Source organism: Ictalurus furcatus, chromosome 20, assembly GCF_023375685.1.
Source record: "Ictalurus furcatus strain D&B chromosome 20, Billie_1.0, whole genome shotgun sequence".
Classification (NCBI taxonomy): domain Eukaryota; kingdom Metazoa; phylum Chordata; class Actinopteri; order Siluriformes; family Ictaluridae; genus Ictalurus; species Ictalurus furcatus.
Genome location: NC_071274.1, coordinates 10,773,368 through 10,789,654, shown reverse-complemented (window position 1 = coordinate 10,789,654; position 16,287 = coordinate 10,773,368). Strand labels below are relative to the sequence as shown.

Below are 16,287 nucleotides of genomic sequence, written 5' to 3'. Positions count from 1 at the left end.
TCATTGTCAGTGCATCCATTTTCTGTACCGCTTATCCTTACTGGGTCACAGGGAACCTGGAGCCTATCCTTGGGGGCATGGGGCACAAGGCAAGAGACACCCTGGACAGGGTGCCAGTCCATTGCAGGGCACAATCGCACACACACACACACACACACACACACACAGGACACGCCCATCAGCCTACAATGCATTTCTTTGGACCAGGGGAGGAAACCAGAGTACCCAGGGAGAACATGCAAACTCTGCACACACAGGGCCACAGTGGGAATCAAAACCTCAACCCACTGTGCCCCCCCTCCCCTCCTTCATTGTATTACCTAAAAATATTTAAGAAATAAGTACCAAAATCATTTTTGTAATGTTTAAAAAAAGTATGGAACAAACAGTATTGTAGATGAAGGAATAATTAGCAAGTACTGTAAATCAAGGGAGTTACCCACAGTCAATTTGTATCACAACTGATAGGTATTTTTTAGAGGACATCTATTAGGACTCAAAAATTCCTTTACCTTGAATTTCAATAAAGAGGGTTCTCTGTGTTCCTTTTGGAAGAGACCGACAGATTCAATTCAGGCTCCGTCAGAGCAGAGAAGTTGCTGTAGGTGTAGTGCTGAGGGTGACATATGACCTTTGCAAAAGTAGCTGGATTTTTCCACATTGCCTCCAGAACCCCCCAGGGTTTTCAAACCTTCTTTGAGGCTGTTGAGTTTTCAAGCACTTAGCAACTGTTCTAAAGCCAAAATCAAGAGAAGAGTATTTATATGAACAGCATTACAAGTGAAAAAGAAAAACTATTAATCACAACATGAATATTGTTAGGGATGGCACGCCTCTCAAATGCAGACCAGCTGCGACCAAGCCAGTACCAGTGCAGTGTCCAAGGCAATCTTCCTGGCTGTTTGTTGGTCCTTGATAACACCAAACGTCCCAGCCAAATTTATGTAGGACGCTATGTTATTGTGGGCGTCATAATCCCCAGAAGCCAACTATGATGAGAAAGCAACAGATTATTAAGAGAATACTTAAATAATTTAAAAAATGGATTCGAATTCGGAGTTCGATGGAGTAGGACGCGAAGTTCGAGGCTCCTCCTGATTTCGATTAAAATTGTAATTAATTTGCACTTTTCGTTCATAAAATAGATTTTGACTTATTCTACTCTGTTTCCTTGTTTGCACTTTTAACTTTGTGGTACGTTAAAATGTCTGGAAAGAACATGAAAACCCGTGGTAGCATTCAGACACGACTGAGGCCATGTGTGCGCGCCGCGAGTGAGTCTCCTTCTTCCCCTGAATCCGCGTCGCTGAGCGATGACTCTGACTTCGCCGCACTCAGACTCGAGCTGCTGGCTTTACTGAGGAAGGACATCACCGATATTTTTGAAAAGGAGCTCCAGGAGACTTTCAAGGTTGCACTGTCTGCTGTTCAGCTTGACCTGCAGGCCGTGAAAACACAGCTGGCTAGTGATAAAGTTGTTACCGAGGCTACCATATCAACACTGAAAGGTACTGTTGGAGAAATGGAGCACACTCTCTCCGGTTGCACCGATGACATAGCTCACATGAAGACTACTATAGAGTCTCTCACTCCGACCATGACTCAATTATAGAATAAATGTGAGGATTTGGAGTCGAGGTCACGGTGCAATAACGTTATGATAGTGGGAGTTCCAGAGGGCACTGACACATGTACAACTGCTGCTGTAGCGGCCTTGTTAAAAGAGGCGTTTGGTCTGGAGAAGGAGCCGGTTTTGGACCGGTCCCACCGGACCGTTCAGCCGAAGCCCAAGTCTGGCGAACGACCACGAGCTATTGTGTGCAGATTCCACTATCACAGTGACTATGTTGACATTTTACACCGTTCGAGAGAGCTCCAGTGGATTAAAGTGAGGGATTTGACCATCTTTATTTCAGCGGAGGAAGCAGGAGACTATGTTAAACTCTTGATATCGGGGTGAACTGTATCACTTACACAGCGGCATCTTTTTCGCTCTTCTTTTATTTTTATTTTTTCACTCGGCCTTCCAGCTGTACAGTATTCGAATTTTTATTGAAGATATCGTCATTGCATTACTTCACCTAGATTTTGTGAACTCACTCCTCTTAAATCTACTTCGGTATTAATGTGGTTCTCTGTTTTGAGGCTCTGACTGGGTTAGAGTTTATGTTTATTTAACTGTATTAGTGTTTTTCCTCGGCTTTACGTGCTACACTGTTATATCATTTCTTACAAGTCTTTAAAAGTGTAAGGCATTATTTTTGTTATTGTGTGCAGACTGTTTATCAGACTTGAAGTCAGTGGGGGCTTTTTCTCTTACTGGAACTTTTTGTCTTGGTAATTTTCTTGATTAGTTCAGCTTACTCTCCGAGTTGTTTTCACATTGTGGACAACTTTTGGTTATTGTGGGAAACACTGCTGTCTCATTTTTATTTTTATTTTTATGGAGACTTTGGGTGTGTGTGTGTTTGGGGGATTGTGAGAGTAAACAAAACATGCCAATGCTTTGAAGGATGTGAACTGGAACGGAGTAATGTTTGTCAATTGCGACTCTGTTTTTAGAGGTTTTAAACCTAACATGGTGAACAAATTATATTATAGAATTCAGGCAGTTTTACTGGGGTTATCTCATACAGTGTGGCAAGTAATAATCTGGAAAGACCTTTGTAATATCACAGTCGAAAACTGGATTTAAAGAGAAGCAAATCAGTAAATGAATCACATGTAAATGAATCACACGGATATGAATCACATGAAAATGAATCACATGAATATGAATCACACGAATATGAATCACATGTAAATGTATCATATGAAAATGAATAAATAAATAAAAATGAAAAAATGGCTTTATACAAAACACCTATAAGAGAGCTTACTCCTTGCAAGTTGATGCAAAGCATTGGGTCTGTAACCTCTTCAACAGCAATGACGGTGGCCTAGGGCTGCACAGTTAATCGAATATTGATCGCAATTACGATTTTGACTGCCCACGATTAAATGAACATGATCGACTGCGATATTAACGTTTAAATTTCGTCCTCCGCTAATAGAAAACTCCACTGCAAATCAAATCAAGCGCTTCCTACGCTTACAGCCAATCACCATAGAGCGGCGCAGGGATGACGTCATTTTGTAGTGCCAAAACCCCGAAATTGAGTTAGCATTTTAGCCCTCGAGCTGCTAGGTTCGCTTCGAGCTCCAGCGCTTTGTGCAAGGAGAAATCAAGGACATTAACATGATGCTAAATGGCACTACAGAGGTTGTCGGGGATATTAAATGTCATCGTGCCAAACGGGAAAAAACTTTGCAGATAAACTCAGGGCTCTATAGTGCGACCATTTCACTCACATTTGTGACTGAAAAGTATTTTGTGCGACTGTGAATAAATATTTATTCGCACCGGTGCGAGTGACCTGTTCGGAGTTGTATAATACAATCAGGATAAAAACTGCAACTCCAAAATGCATCTACACCATGCAACAGTTACTTTCACACTGTTTTTCATCTCCTCAGTCAACCGAACAAATGTGGAAATACTGCAAAGAAGCCATTATGATGACAAGTAACTCTGTACATCATCTGCTTCAACTTCCTAATTCACTTCATTTAAACTCACGGTTGCCAGATATCACTAGAAATGTCAAATCCAGTTTCCATGTTTTGATTTAAACCCCCCAAAACAAAATATTATCAGCAGACATGGACACTGTACTGGGGGAACAAATCTTAAACTGATAAACAAAAATAAAAGTGCAAAAATATAAAGAAAATGTGCTTAGTTATAAATAAATAATTTAATATAAAAATAGATATTATAATAACTTCATTAAATATAAATAAAATGAGAAATGAAATGATGTTTAATTACTATGGGTTGCATTTAATATCAATATGACATTGAGCTTAGTAAGCTATTTCCTTAGAAAGAAACTTCACGTTTGATATGAATCCTGGCCTGAGGACATCTACATGCAAATGCTGTTGTAAATTTTGTCATAGAGAAAAGACATTTAGTTCCTTAGATTAGTCTCCTCATGTTGATCACCATGCATGTCTTACAGTGAGACTCCACCCATTACAGTAGTCACATTTTGAAATGTACAGTATTCAGTTTTTTTGCTACTCCTCAAAGAAATTTTGTCCAATTCTTACCAAAATTGGTTCAGATGATCAGTGGACAAATCACTAAACATAATTTTGATATTCATATCTGTTCAAATGATACAGTATCTGTTAACCTTCTAACTAATGCTTTTCTCTGCTCATTCTCACCTTGGATACTCTCCTCAGCATCACACCAAAGCTGCATTCTCTGTGTGGCCCACTGTGATAAACAACAAGCTTTAGTTCAAAAGGCCCTATGTTCGATTCCCATGGAGTTCAAGTTCTTTAAAGTGTCTTTAATTGTTTGTCATTCGGTTCCATTTTTTTGTTGCTCAGCTTTGCAGTAAACATTGAACCTCTTGCCATGCAAATAAATTTCCTGTTCAATCTTATTCTCAGAGGTGCTTCTGAACCTATCTTTTATTCATTCATGTACATTCTATTTCTCCTCTTCGTGCTCTTCAGGCTCCACATTGCGCTTACTGTGCCTTTGGTGCTTGGCCCCTTTAATCGCTGCTTGAATCTATAATTAGGGTCCAAGCACCAAAGGAAGTGCGTAGGCACCTATTGTATCAGTTAGTTTTCTTCTTCATCTTATTATTATTATTCTCAACTGGGAGTCTATGGCAGCCCTATGAACCATACGTAGGAAAATTATGAAATTATCAGTGGACAAACCCGCACAAAAATGACTGAACAGGATTTTGATATTCATTTGTTCAAAAGATATGACCCAGTGTCTGTTAACATTTTAACTAACGCGTTTGTGTGCTCATTTTCACCTTGGAAGCTTTCCTCGGCATCAAAACAAATGTGCATTCTCTGGGTGGTGCACTGTAATAAACGACAAGCTTCACTTCTAAAGATTCTTGGTTCCTTCCTGGTGCCAGTTCTTAAAAATGTCTGTAATCTTGTCATTTGTTTAATTTATTTTCCATTAAATGCTGCTTGCACGTTTAATTTAATGATTGTATTTGGTGAGCTGTTGCATTGGCCTGAATGTTTGAGAAACCAATGATGCTCTGACTCCACCCCACTGATGTTTACTGACAGCTTAAGACAGAATGAAATAAAACTATCATCATGAATTAAAAGCCTCATTATGAAATGAAAACAGGGCATTATGAAATTATTTTGGAAAAGGCCATTTTGACATAAAGGAAATTTGATGATGTTTTTGGAAAAATGAGTATAATGAAATAATATTGTTTTAATAATCAGTAATATTTATTTTATTATTTTACAATACATTGACTCATTTATTGCTGCATTTACTCATTTTATTATTTATATCATGAGCATTATTTATTTTTTTTCTACTAAAATGGCATTTCATGTAATCGGATCGATTAACTATTCTCTATAACCAGTAAGTATGTCTAGTTTGGAAAACCACACCAGCTGGCTGTCGGGTGGGCCGCCTGCCATTTTCCACCCAGCAGCCAGCTCTCCACTATCATATAACAGTTATCAACCAGGGAGGGTGAAGGCTAAAAAGTGCTTCCCCTAAGACAATTGAAGTTAGCCAACTGCATCATTTGAACTTCACAGAGCAGCATAAGTGGGCTGGTCACTATCTGTGATCTGTGATAAGTTCACAGATGGCCACAGGGAGAACACTTCTCTGTTGCATCACTTGAGAGGGAAAAAAGCAACCTTAAATAAACATACACTGAATCCATTCTACTGAATCAAAATGAAACTCATCTTTTAATATAATTTTAAAATGCTTATCTAGGTAGCTAAAAACACTTGCTACAGAGGCTGCCTTGGTGTTACTGTTTGTTTAGATGAGGCAGGACATTGTGTTGATATTGTGCTAACTAATAAGGTAACATTATATTTCAATTACAAAAAAAAACTTGATAACCACATGTTCTTGTAAATTCCAAAGTGCCTGGTACAGAGATTAACAGTGCAGAGGGTAGCGTTGGCACCTCATAAAAACTTACTAGAAAGAGGGAACAGCTATGCTAAATTTCCCCTAGGTATGTGAATATATGTGTGCATGTTGTCCTACAATGGACTCCATCCTATCCAGGGTTTATTTCCACCTCACCCCCAGTGTTTGCAGGATAGGCTACAGATCCACCACAACCCTGATCAGGATAAAGTTGTTAATGAAGAAGAATGAGTGAATGAAAAATCCAACAGAAAATGTATTGTATTTCATATTCATTTATTCCTAGGAAATTGCACATAACTTTTTTAGCTTCCAAAACTCTCAAATGGCATTGGTTTCAAGGGCCATAGCAGGATATACAACAGACTAAGGAACAGTTCTCACCTACTAAGACAAAACAGATTGCCAATTTGATTGCCAATTTAATATATTTGACATTGAATATAGAGAGATGCACCACTCATGATCAAATTGCTGTTAGTTCTTGAGCTTTAGTAGCAGTTTGCAATAATGAAAAGAAAAAAAAAACATTTGAGAATTTAAACAAGATATAGGGAGAACTTTGGCAGTTTTCCAGAGGAATCAGGAGGGTTGGATTTGTTAGGGAGAACTCTGGCAATTTTCCAGAGGAATCAGGAGGCTTTAGTGGTGCCATGTCCACTGGCCTAAATGGTAGGACTTAGTTGGCAAGTATTTGGAAGGTGGGAGTAATAAACCAACAGTGACTCACTTGATGGTTGTGTTTTATTGAAATTTTCACACTTATTGTCTCCAGCATTTTACTGCTGGATCTTATTGTTCAGAGCATTATGCTTAACACTGACTAACCTAACATTTAACTCAATTAAACTGAGTTTATTATACTGAAATGACACAAAAATGCAGAAATGCAATACCTATGTAAACAAAGGGACAGTCACCCAATCCCAAAATATCAGGGATTTTCAAGTATTGTTATATAGTGAACAGTAGCATGATTTCCCTGGTTTAAGGTATTAGATATAATGACAGAACTGTAAAGTATCCTCAAAGCTAATAACATATTGCAAGCTAATGATACTAATTGACCACAACTAGATAACTAGCTAAATTTTTGTACGCCATCTTGCATATCCACTATCAGAAAGAAAATCACTTACAGAATTGTGACATTAAACCATTTTACAATGGGGCATATGCATTCACTCTCAGAACGTAATGAACAAAAAAGTTCTCTTTAGATCTACACTCATAGGCTTAATTTATCAATGACTCATGGTGCTCTACGATGGACTGGTGTCTTATACAGGGTGTATTCTTGCCTTGAGCCCAGTGTTCTCAGGATAGGCTAGGGATCCTCTGTAACCCTGACCAGGACAGGTCAAAGCAGTTACTGAAGATGAATGAATGAATGAAAGTTTCTGATGAATAAAAATAGTCAAAAGGTTTTTATTTATATTTATTTTTTTTAATACAGTGGCGTTTGAAAATTTGGGAACCCTTTAGAATTTTCTATATTTCTACATAAATGACCTAAATCATCATCGGAAATCCTAAAAGTAGATAAAGAGAACCCAAATTAAACAAATGAGACAAAATATTATTCTTGTTCATTTATTTATTGAAGAAAATGATCCAATATTGCATATCAGTGAGTGGCAAAAGTAAGTGAACCACTTGGATTAGCAGTTAATTTTAAGGTGAAATTAGAGTCAGATGTTTTCAATTACTGGGATGACAATCAGTTGTGAGTGAGCTCCCTGTTTTATTTAAAGAACAGGGATCTATCAAAGTCTTAACAACAGATGCTTCTGGAAGTGTATCATGGCACGAACAAATGAGATGTCTGAGGACGTCAGAAAAAGAGTTATTGATGTCCATAATGCTGGAAAAGTTTACAAAACCATATCTAAAGAGTTTGGACTCCACCAATCCACAGTCATGCAGATTGTGTACAAATGGAGGAAATTAAAGACCATTGTTACCCTCCCAAGTTGTGGTCGACCAACAAAGATCACTAAAGGACTCTCACACTGGAGAGTTATGTTAATGTTCCTGTGTCCACCATTGTTGAATACTGAACAACAATGGTGTGCATCACAGGGTTGCAAGGAGAAAGCCTCTGCTCTCCAAAAAGAACATTGATGCACATCTGCAGTTTGCTAACACTCACATGGACAAGCCATAAGATTATTGGGAAAATAGTTTGTGGAAGGAAGAGACCAATAATAGGAATTTTTTTTTTTTTTTTGAGAAGTGTTATGTTTTGAGAAAGGAAAACACTGGATTCCAGCATAAATACCTTATACCATCTGTGAACCATGGTGGAAGTAGTACCATAGTTTACCATAGAAGTGTTCTAGAACGTCCCATAGAAGAACATCCCAGAGTTGAAGCTGAATGGGCCAAAATTCCTCCAAGCCAATGTGTAGGACTGAGCAACACTTACCAGAAACATTTCATTGCAGATATTACTGCAAAAGGTGGTCACACCAGATACCAAGAGCAAAGGTTCACATAATTCTGCCACTCACAGATGCATAATATTGGATCATTTTCCTCAATAAATAAATGACCAAGTATAATATATTTATCTCATTTGTTTAAGTGGGTTCTCTGTATTTAGGAATTGTGTGAAAATATGATGATTTAAGTCATATTTATGCAGAAATATAGAAAATTCTAAAGGATTCACAAAATTTCAAGATAAATTTTTACATCAGTATCATAGAATAATTTATGCAACCCTGATAACACACTGATAAGATTAATGAGGTACTTTAAGGTTGGGAAAGAGTAAATCCATTAAAGCAGGACATCACACTACTGGAATTAGAAACCCTTGTTCAAACCATAACACCACATTTGGATTATACACCTTGATACAGCTTATATCCATTAATAGTAGGTCTCTTTTTCCACCCAACCTGTGAAGAGAACAGAGGAGAAAAGACTGAATAAATATGAACAGTAAGTTATGTAAAGAAAATACACACACACATACACACACACACACACACACACACACACACACACACACACACATATATATATATATATATATATATATATATATATATATATATATATATATATATATATATATATATATAATGCAATATGTTCAATATTCCTGGCAACAGGAAGTGACATGTTTTACACTGAAGTATTCCAAGCAACATATAAAATATGGCAACAAATTCTAAACATGCTAACAACATGCTAGAAATATGTTAAAACATGCTAGCAGCACTTAGCTAAGTGCTAAAGAGTGCTATTACTGCTATTAAACAGGAAGTTGTTATAACTCAAGCATACAATGTTCAATCTGTACCAAACTTCACATATTTTATACAAATCTTGACCTGATGACATCTACATGCCAATATTTGGTTATGGTCAAACATATAGTCATATATAGTTTTACATCATAATACACTCCTAACATATAAATGATTTAAAAAAAAAAAAATGGAATGGCGTTACCCTGGAAGAGCAGCCCCAACATGCGAGGGTGCAAGGGCATTAGATTTTGTTTTCATTTCTGAAACAATATAGTGTGAGATATACACAAAAAACAGAAGAAATCAAATACTTTTTCACAGCATTGTGTGTGTATGTATGCATATTATATATATATATATATATATATATATATATATATATATATATATATATATATATATATATATATATATATACATACACATACATACACATACATACATACACTTCACCATTTACATAAATCAATATATACATTTGTATACACTGATCAGCTGAATGTGCCACCAAACAGCTCTGAACTGTCGAGGCATGAAATCCACAAGACCACTGAAGGCGTGCTGTGGTATCTGGCACCAACACATTAGCAACAGATCCTTTAAGTCCTGTAGGTTGTGAGTTGGGTCCTCTATGGATCGAACTTGTTTGTCCAGCACTATCCACAGATGCTTGATCAGACTGAGTATCTGGGGAATTTGGAGGCCAAATCATGTTCCTCAAACCTTTGCTGAACAATTTTTTTAGTGTGGCAGGGCGCATTATTGAGCATCACACTTCCTCTGACAGCTTGCCTTCTTCCATAGTGAATCCTGGTGCCATGTCTTCCCCAGGTAAGTGACACGCACACACCCGGCTCTCCACATGATGTAAAAGAAGCCAGGCTACTTTCTACCATTGCACCATCTTCCATTTCTGATGCTCGTTTGCCCATTGTAAGTGCTTTCAGCTGTGGACAGGGGTCACTGTGACTGGTCTATGGCTACGCAGCCCCATACACAGCAAGCTGTGATGTGTTCTGACACCTCAATTTCAAGTGGCTTTATTGTCATTTCAACCATATACAGCTCGTACAGTACACAGTGAATTGAAACAACGTTCCCCCAGGACTGTGGAGCTACATAAAACAACACACTAACTATATGAGATGAGACAGAACTAAATAAGATCGACACATTTTTACATAACGTGCACATGCAAACGTGTGCTAACACCACAAGACATTACAGTACTACTAAAACAGGAAAATAGGCACAGTAAGTGACAATGTAGCGCCAACCAGTGCACAGTTTTAGTGTGGAAGTGACTGTTATAACAGGTAGTGCAAAAGATAGGTGCCAAAGAGTAACAATATAATTTAAAAATGGTGTCAATGTAAACATAACATGCTATGACTTATTATTCAGCAGAATAACATATACCAAATATAGACATAGCAGTTATTGCAATAGCAGCCAGGTAAAGTGTATAATAGTGACAAGAAATTAAATACGATATTTTTTATAAAGTACAGTAGCAGCAAAAAATGGAATACAGTCAATGCAGGAATGTGCAAATATTGCAGTGGGAGTGGGATGGTGTTCAGTTCAGTGCATGTGTGCGCGTGTGTGTATGTGCGTGTGTGTGTGTCAGTCCAGTCTCTGAGTATTGAGGAGTCTGATGGCATGGGGAGGAAGCTGTTGCACAGTCTGGCTGTGAGGGCCCGGATGCTTGGGTACCTTTTTCCAGATGGCAGGAGGGTGACGAGTTTGTGTGAGGGGTATGTGGGGCTCATCCACAATGCTGTTGGCTTTGTGGATGCAGCGTGTGGTGTAAATGTCTATGATGGAGGAAAGAGAGACCCTGATGATCTTCTCAGCTGTCCTCACTATCCGCTGCAGGGTCTTGCAAGCCAATAAAGTGAAATTTCCAAATCAGACAGTGATGCAGCTGCTCAGGATGCTCTCAGCAGTTCCTCTGTAGAACATGGTGAGGATGAGGGGTGGGAGATGGGCTTTTTTCAGACTTCTCTGAAAGTATAGGCACTGCTGGGCTTTCTTGACTATGGAGCTGGGGTTGAAGGACCAGGTGAGGTTCTCTGCCAGGTGAACACCAAGGAATTTGGCGCTCTTGACAATCTCTACGGAGGAGCCGTCGATGTTCAGCATAGAGTTATCCTGAAGTCAACAACCATTTCTTTCGTTTTGTTCAGAGACAGGTTGTTGGCTCTGCACCAGTCCATTAGCCATTGCACCTCCTCTCTGTATGCTGACTCTTCATTCTTGCTGATGTGACCCACCACGGCCGTGTCATCAGCGAACTTGTTGTGAGTTGAGCTGTGCATTGCTGCACAGTTGTGAGTCAGTAGCGTGAACAGCAGTGGACTGAGCACACATCCCTGTGGGATGTGCCAACGTGCTCAGTGTGGTGGTATTGGAGATGCTGTTTCCATAGGTGTCCTTTTTGTCCAGGTGGGTGAGGGCCAGATGTAGGGTGGTGGCGATGGCATCATCTGTTGAGCGGTTGGGGCAATAGGCGAACTGCAGCGGGTCCAGTGAGGGGGCATCAAGGCCATGATGTGCCTCATGACAAGCCTCTTGAAGCACTTCTTGATGATGGATGTGAGTGCAATGGGACGGGAGTCATTGAGGCAGGACACTGAAGATTTCTTTGGCACAGGGACAATGGTGGTGGCCTTGAAGCACGTTGGAATGATGGCGCTGCTCAGGGAGATGTTGAAGATGTCAGTGAGGACATCTGCCAGTTGGTCTGCACATCCTCTGAGCACTCTGCCAGGAATGTTATCTGATCCAGCAACCTTCCGTGGGTTGACTGTGCGTAGAGTTTTCCTCACAACAGCCATGGTTAGACATAGCACCCAATCATTGGGAGGAGGGGTGGTCTTCCTCGCCACCATGTCATCCTGCACCTCAAACCGAGTGCAGAAGTTGTTCAGCACATCTGGAAGGGAGATGTCACTGTCACAGGCGGGTGATGTTGTCCTGTAGTTGATGATGGCCTGAATGCCCTGCCACATGCACCGCATGTCGCCATTATCCATGAGGTCACTGTGGGGGTGGGGCCAACCGGTAGGTCATCGGGGTGTGTGTTCTGCTGTTCGCTAATAGCCCCATATAGTTCACAGAGTGTCTCCTTAGTATTAGCGCTGGTAAACACACTAGCCACCACCGCGAGCCTTACTGCACAAAGCTGCATTTCTGTGGGCACAAAATGAGGTGAGCCTGTCTAGCTGAATGGCAGCATCCAGAACTCGGTCGCTGAGCCATGTCTCTGTGAAGACAAAGATGCAGCAGTCTCTAAACTCATGCAGCCTTGCCTGATGGAGTCGGATGTAGTCCAGTTTATTGTGCAGAGAGCAGAAATTGGAGAGCAGGATGGATGGGAGAGCTGACCGGCTAGGGTTACTGGTCTCCGCAGCAAGGAATCAGTTAGTCTCCAACCACAGCACCCATGCTGACACAAACAATAGGCCACCTGTCTGTTTTAAAAATGAAAACAACCATCCTGCAAGTTGTGTGTTAATGTACACTCTTCTTGACAGTGCTGAATTAGCAAGAAATGTAATATAGTGTGCTATACTTCCTCAATTCCTTGATAAAATAAAAATAGGAAAAAGGACAAGCATAACATAGTGGAGAGACATGTGAGGTCACAGTTACAAGGTGATCATTTTGCTATTAGCACTTGTCTAGGAAATGAGCAAATGGGAATACTCCAGTAGTTCTGAAGGAAACTGCAGTGGACATCTGTGGGGCTCAGGTGGTAGGGTGGGTTGTAGGGTTGGCAGTTCGTTTCCTGGCCCACATGCCTCCACATTCTGAAGTGTCCTTGGGCAAGACATTGAACCCCAAAGTTGTTCCCAATGGAAGCTCTGCTGCCATTGGTGTGTGAGTGTGTGTGTGAGAATGGGTGAATGAGAAACAGTGTAAAGCACTTTGTAGAACCGTTAAGATTAAAAGGCACTATATAAGTGCAGACCATTTACATCTGAAATGAAAGCAAGTAGAACTCATATTAATCATGTTTGATTCACTCACCTCCTGGCCTCCTCCTCAGAATTAATTTGCGGATTTCATCATAGATAAAGATGAGCAGGCTGTATGGAAGAGCACAGAGCCACCAGTAGACCCTAAAAAGAGAGAAAGTAGAATGGAGAGACAGAGCAGAGAGTGAGGGAGTTGGAAAAAAAAAAGAAGAGGGTGAGAGATTGAGATGTTTTGCATTTCTGAGTCATTGTATCTAAGTGATATTCATAAAATGGTATAGTGTGTTCATAAGAGTCATTCAAATACATAAGGAAGATTTTTTTTGTGCTATGATTATTTATATGGGGAACGCAACTTTGGTCAGTAACTGTATGCCAAGTGTGTGTGTGATCAATATACAATACCATTTTAACTTTGTAAAAAGGAAAATGTGGGAAAATGTAACTGGCCTCCATGAAGAAATTTGTTTTTTACATTACATGGACAATTTTTGAAATTTTGAAAGAAAAATAAAAAGAGACAAAAGATTTAATTACAGTTACCAAGGTTAGGACTAGAGTTGGGATTAGGCCCGATATTATTTAGGTACTGCAATACATAAACCAAAGGTAGTAATAAAGTACAAAGTGTGTATTTGTGTGTGTGTGTGAGTGAGTGAGTGCGAGAGAGAGAGTCTGTCTGTCTGTCTTACTTGAGTGGGTACATGCGCAAAGCAACATCCATTCCAGGGCAGTAGGACAGGAAGGCAGCAAGGGCTGTCTCAGCAAACAGGCCAAAGATCAGAATCTTATTTCTACAGGACAGGAAATTAAATGGGGTTCCATCAGGACTGACACTAAAAATCTTCTTCTGTGTGAATAACAGTCTTGAGACAAGCATACAAATGTTCTCAGAAGAACAAAGTATCTAATCTTTTCAAATTTTTAAAAAGAGTTAATTTGTTTGTTTTCCCCAATACATGCACATCTCTTTCTCTCATACATTCTCACACCACATACTTCATGCCCTGCTGAAAAAGGGAGTTTCTGCGTGTTTTGCAGATGATGAGGTCTGCCCACTGCACCACCACAATGCTCACAAAGAAGGATGTGTGACAAGTGAATTCTACAATCTTGCGCTGCTCATAGGTCTGAATAATAAAAAGAAACACAAAAGAGCACAAACAGAAATAAGTAATACAATTTTACTGCTACTGTGCGTTTACTTTCAAATCAATGTACAAGTGTGTTAGTATGCCTGTGTTTTCATGGATATCTGCATGTGGATAATACTATTTAACACATTTTTGGTTCCTGGGTAGTTATTTTCTAATTGCTTATGCCTCAAAAGTACAGAAAATGGCTATTAATTCCTTCAAACTTTGCTTTGTGGCCAGGACATTTTTTTAAATTTACCTGTTTTCATTTAGATAATTGGTGAATTTAGCCAATATAATTAAATTATTCAGAAAAAAGAAACTCTCATCCAGAAGGCTAATAGCCATGCTGCTGCTTAATGGGAACAAGTACCTGTATCTTTCCCTGGCTCACTTGGTGCACTACAAAGAGGATTACAACAGTGCAGGGTTAATATATTTTTAAAAATATTGCTAGTTTTTATTTTGTTTGTATTTTTCAATTTCAGTTTAATTTAGTTTCAGTTTCTATTTGAACTGAATTGTGAATGTGTATGTGTCCTGATATTTATTTATTTTTTAAATTAAATATAAGCTTTGTTATATCTACAGTGTCATTACATAATTTCTCTCTGCTTATCTATCTTTCTATAGTTCTACCCATCCATCCATCCATCTGTCTAATCATCCACAAGCATTTATGATCAATTGATTGTTTCATCGAAAATTTCCACAGGTCATAATAACAGTCCAAATGAATGCACACTGTAACTGATTAAAACTTGTACACATTGTTTATTGTGAGATTTTAACATGCCACTGTAGTGCACAGTGTGAACACGACATCCAGTGTGAACAACCTTGTTGTTGATAATAATGGGAACTATATATAAAAAAAAATTAAGCTAACATAACAAGGCTGTTTTTCGCCAACTTATATTGATATTTATAGCTCAATTGCAATGAATTAGCTAGCTGGCAACAATGCACGTGGAGTGTCATTAGCTAGATTAAAGCATATTATCCTACCTCCTTCTGAGTTCATGCTTTATTATTTTTTCTGTACACTTCTGAACAGCAATGCAAAATAGTCTGCTAGGCAGCGCTTCTCTTCATCTTCAAAGCTACCTTTGCCCTCTCCCAGTCAAACAGCAGTAATCAAGCATTGTGTTGTGAGGCAATGGTTGGGCTTACCAACTTGTGCAATGGAGGGGAGCTCTTACTATTTATATCTGATTTATTATTACAAACTAACAATCGATTTGGAACACCAATAATATTCAAAAATAGATTACTTCTACATATATTTCAGTTGATAATGGTATTAAGAAACTACACCCTGAATCCTCCACTGCTACTGAATCGCTGCTGTGCCAAGGAGTTCTAATAAATATTACTCTGGCATCTACTGATCATTTATGATTCAACAACATTGATGGATCCACCCCATTCAGCCTCTTTTCTTAAGTTAGACCACCCAACATTTAAAATACAAAAACGTTTTATTCTCTGAAAAGTTTTCTTCTCTGAAAATCTATTTAGTTTTCGTTCATACTGCAGGTGGACATTATAGTTGCAGTTTAGTTTTCATTTATTTGGAAACTTACATTTTTATTTTTATTTCAGTTAATGAAAATGTTTTTTCACTGATAGTTTTCATTTACGATAATAACCCTGCAACAGGGTAAATATATTGCTGGACACCCTGAAGTATAATGAGTATGGCTGGGAGGTCATTGGGTGTTGCTACTTGGATAGGTCAACATCTTTTTAAACATAACATATATAATGAGGGGGAGATGATCACATTATGCCTTCAGATCTATCTGGAGATTTTCTGATAGGCTATCAATGCCATTGTCACTAGATAATTTCCTCATCATGCCCCTTCTTGGAATAATTTCTCTCACCAGATT

General features: G+C 38.9%; 1 protein-coding gene across 2 annotated transcripts in view; it reads right to left on the bottom strand.

Moving 5' to 3' along the window:
• Nucleotides 1-8,730: 8,730 nt before the first annotated feature.
• Nucleotides 8,731-16,287, bottom strand: part of atp1a2a (ATPase Na+/K+ transporting subunit alpha 2a) — a 94,886-nt gene continuing 87,329 nt past the window's right edge. Inside the window, exons 21-24 of one of the 2 annotated variants that reach the window (XM_053651038.1) lie at nt 14,256-14,386; nt 13,949-14,050; nt 13,309-13,400; nt 8,731-8,916 (exon numbers count right to left, since the gene is read on the bottom strand). In XM_053651038.1, coding sequence (XP_053507013.1) covers nt 8,888-8,916; nt 13,309-13,400; nt 13,949-14,050; nt 14,256-14,386 — 354 coding nt within the window. In that variant the 3' untranslated portion in view covers nt 8,731-8,887. Of the gene's footprint in view, nt 8,917-13,308; nt 13,401-13,948; nt 14,051-14,255; nt 14,387-16,287 lie in introns of those variants that run through there. The other variant, XM_053651039.1, reaches the window with a different exon arrangement.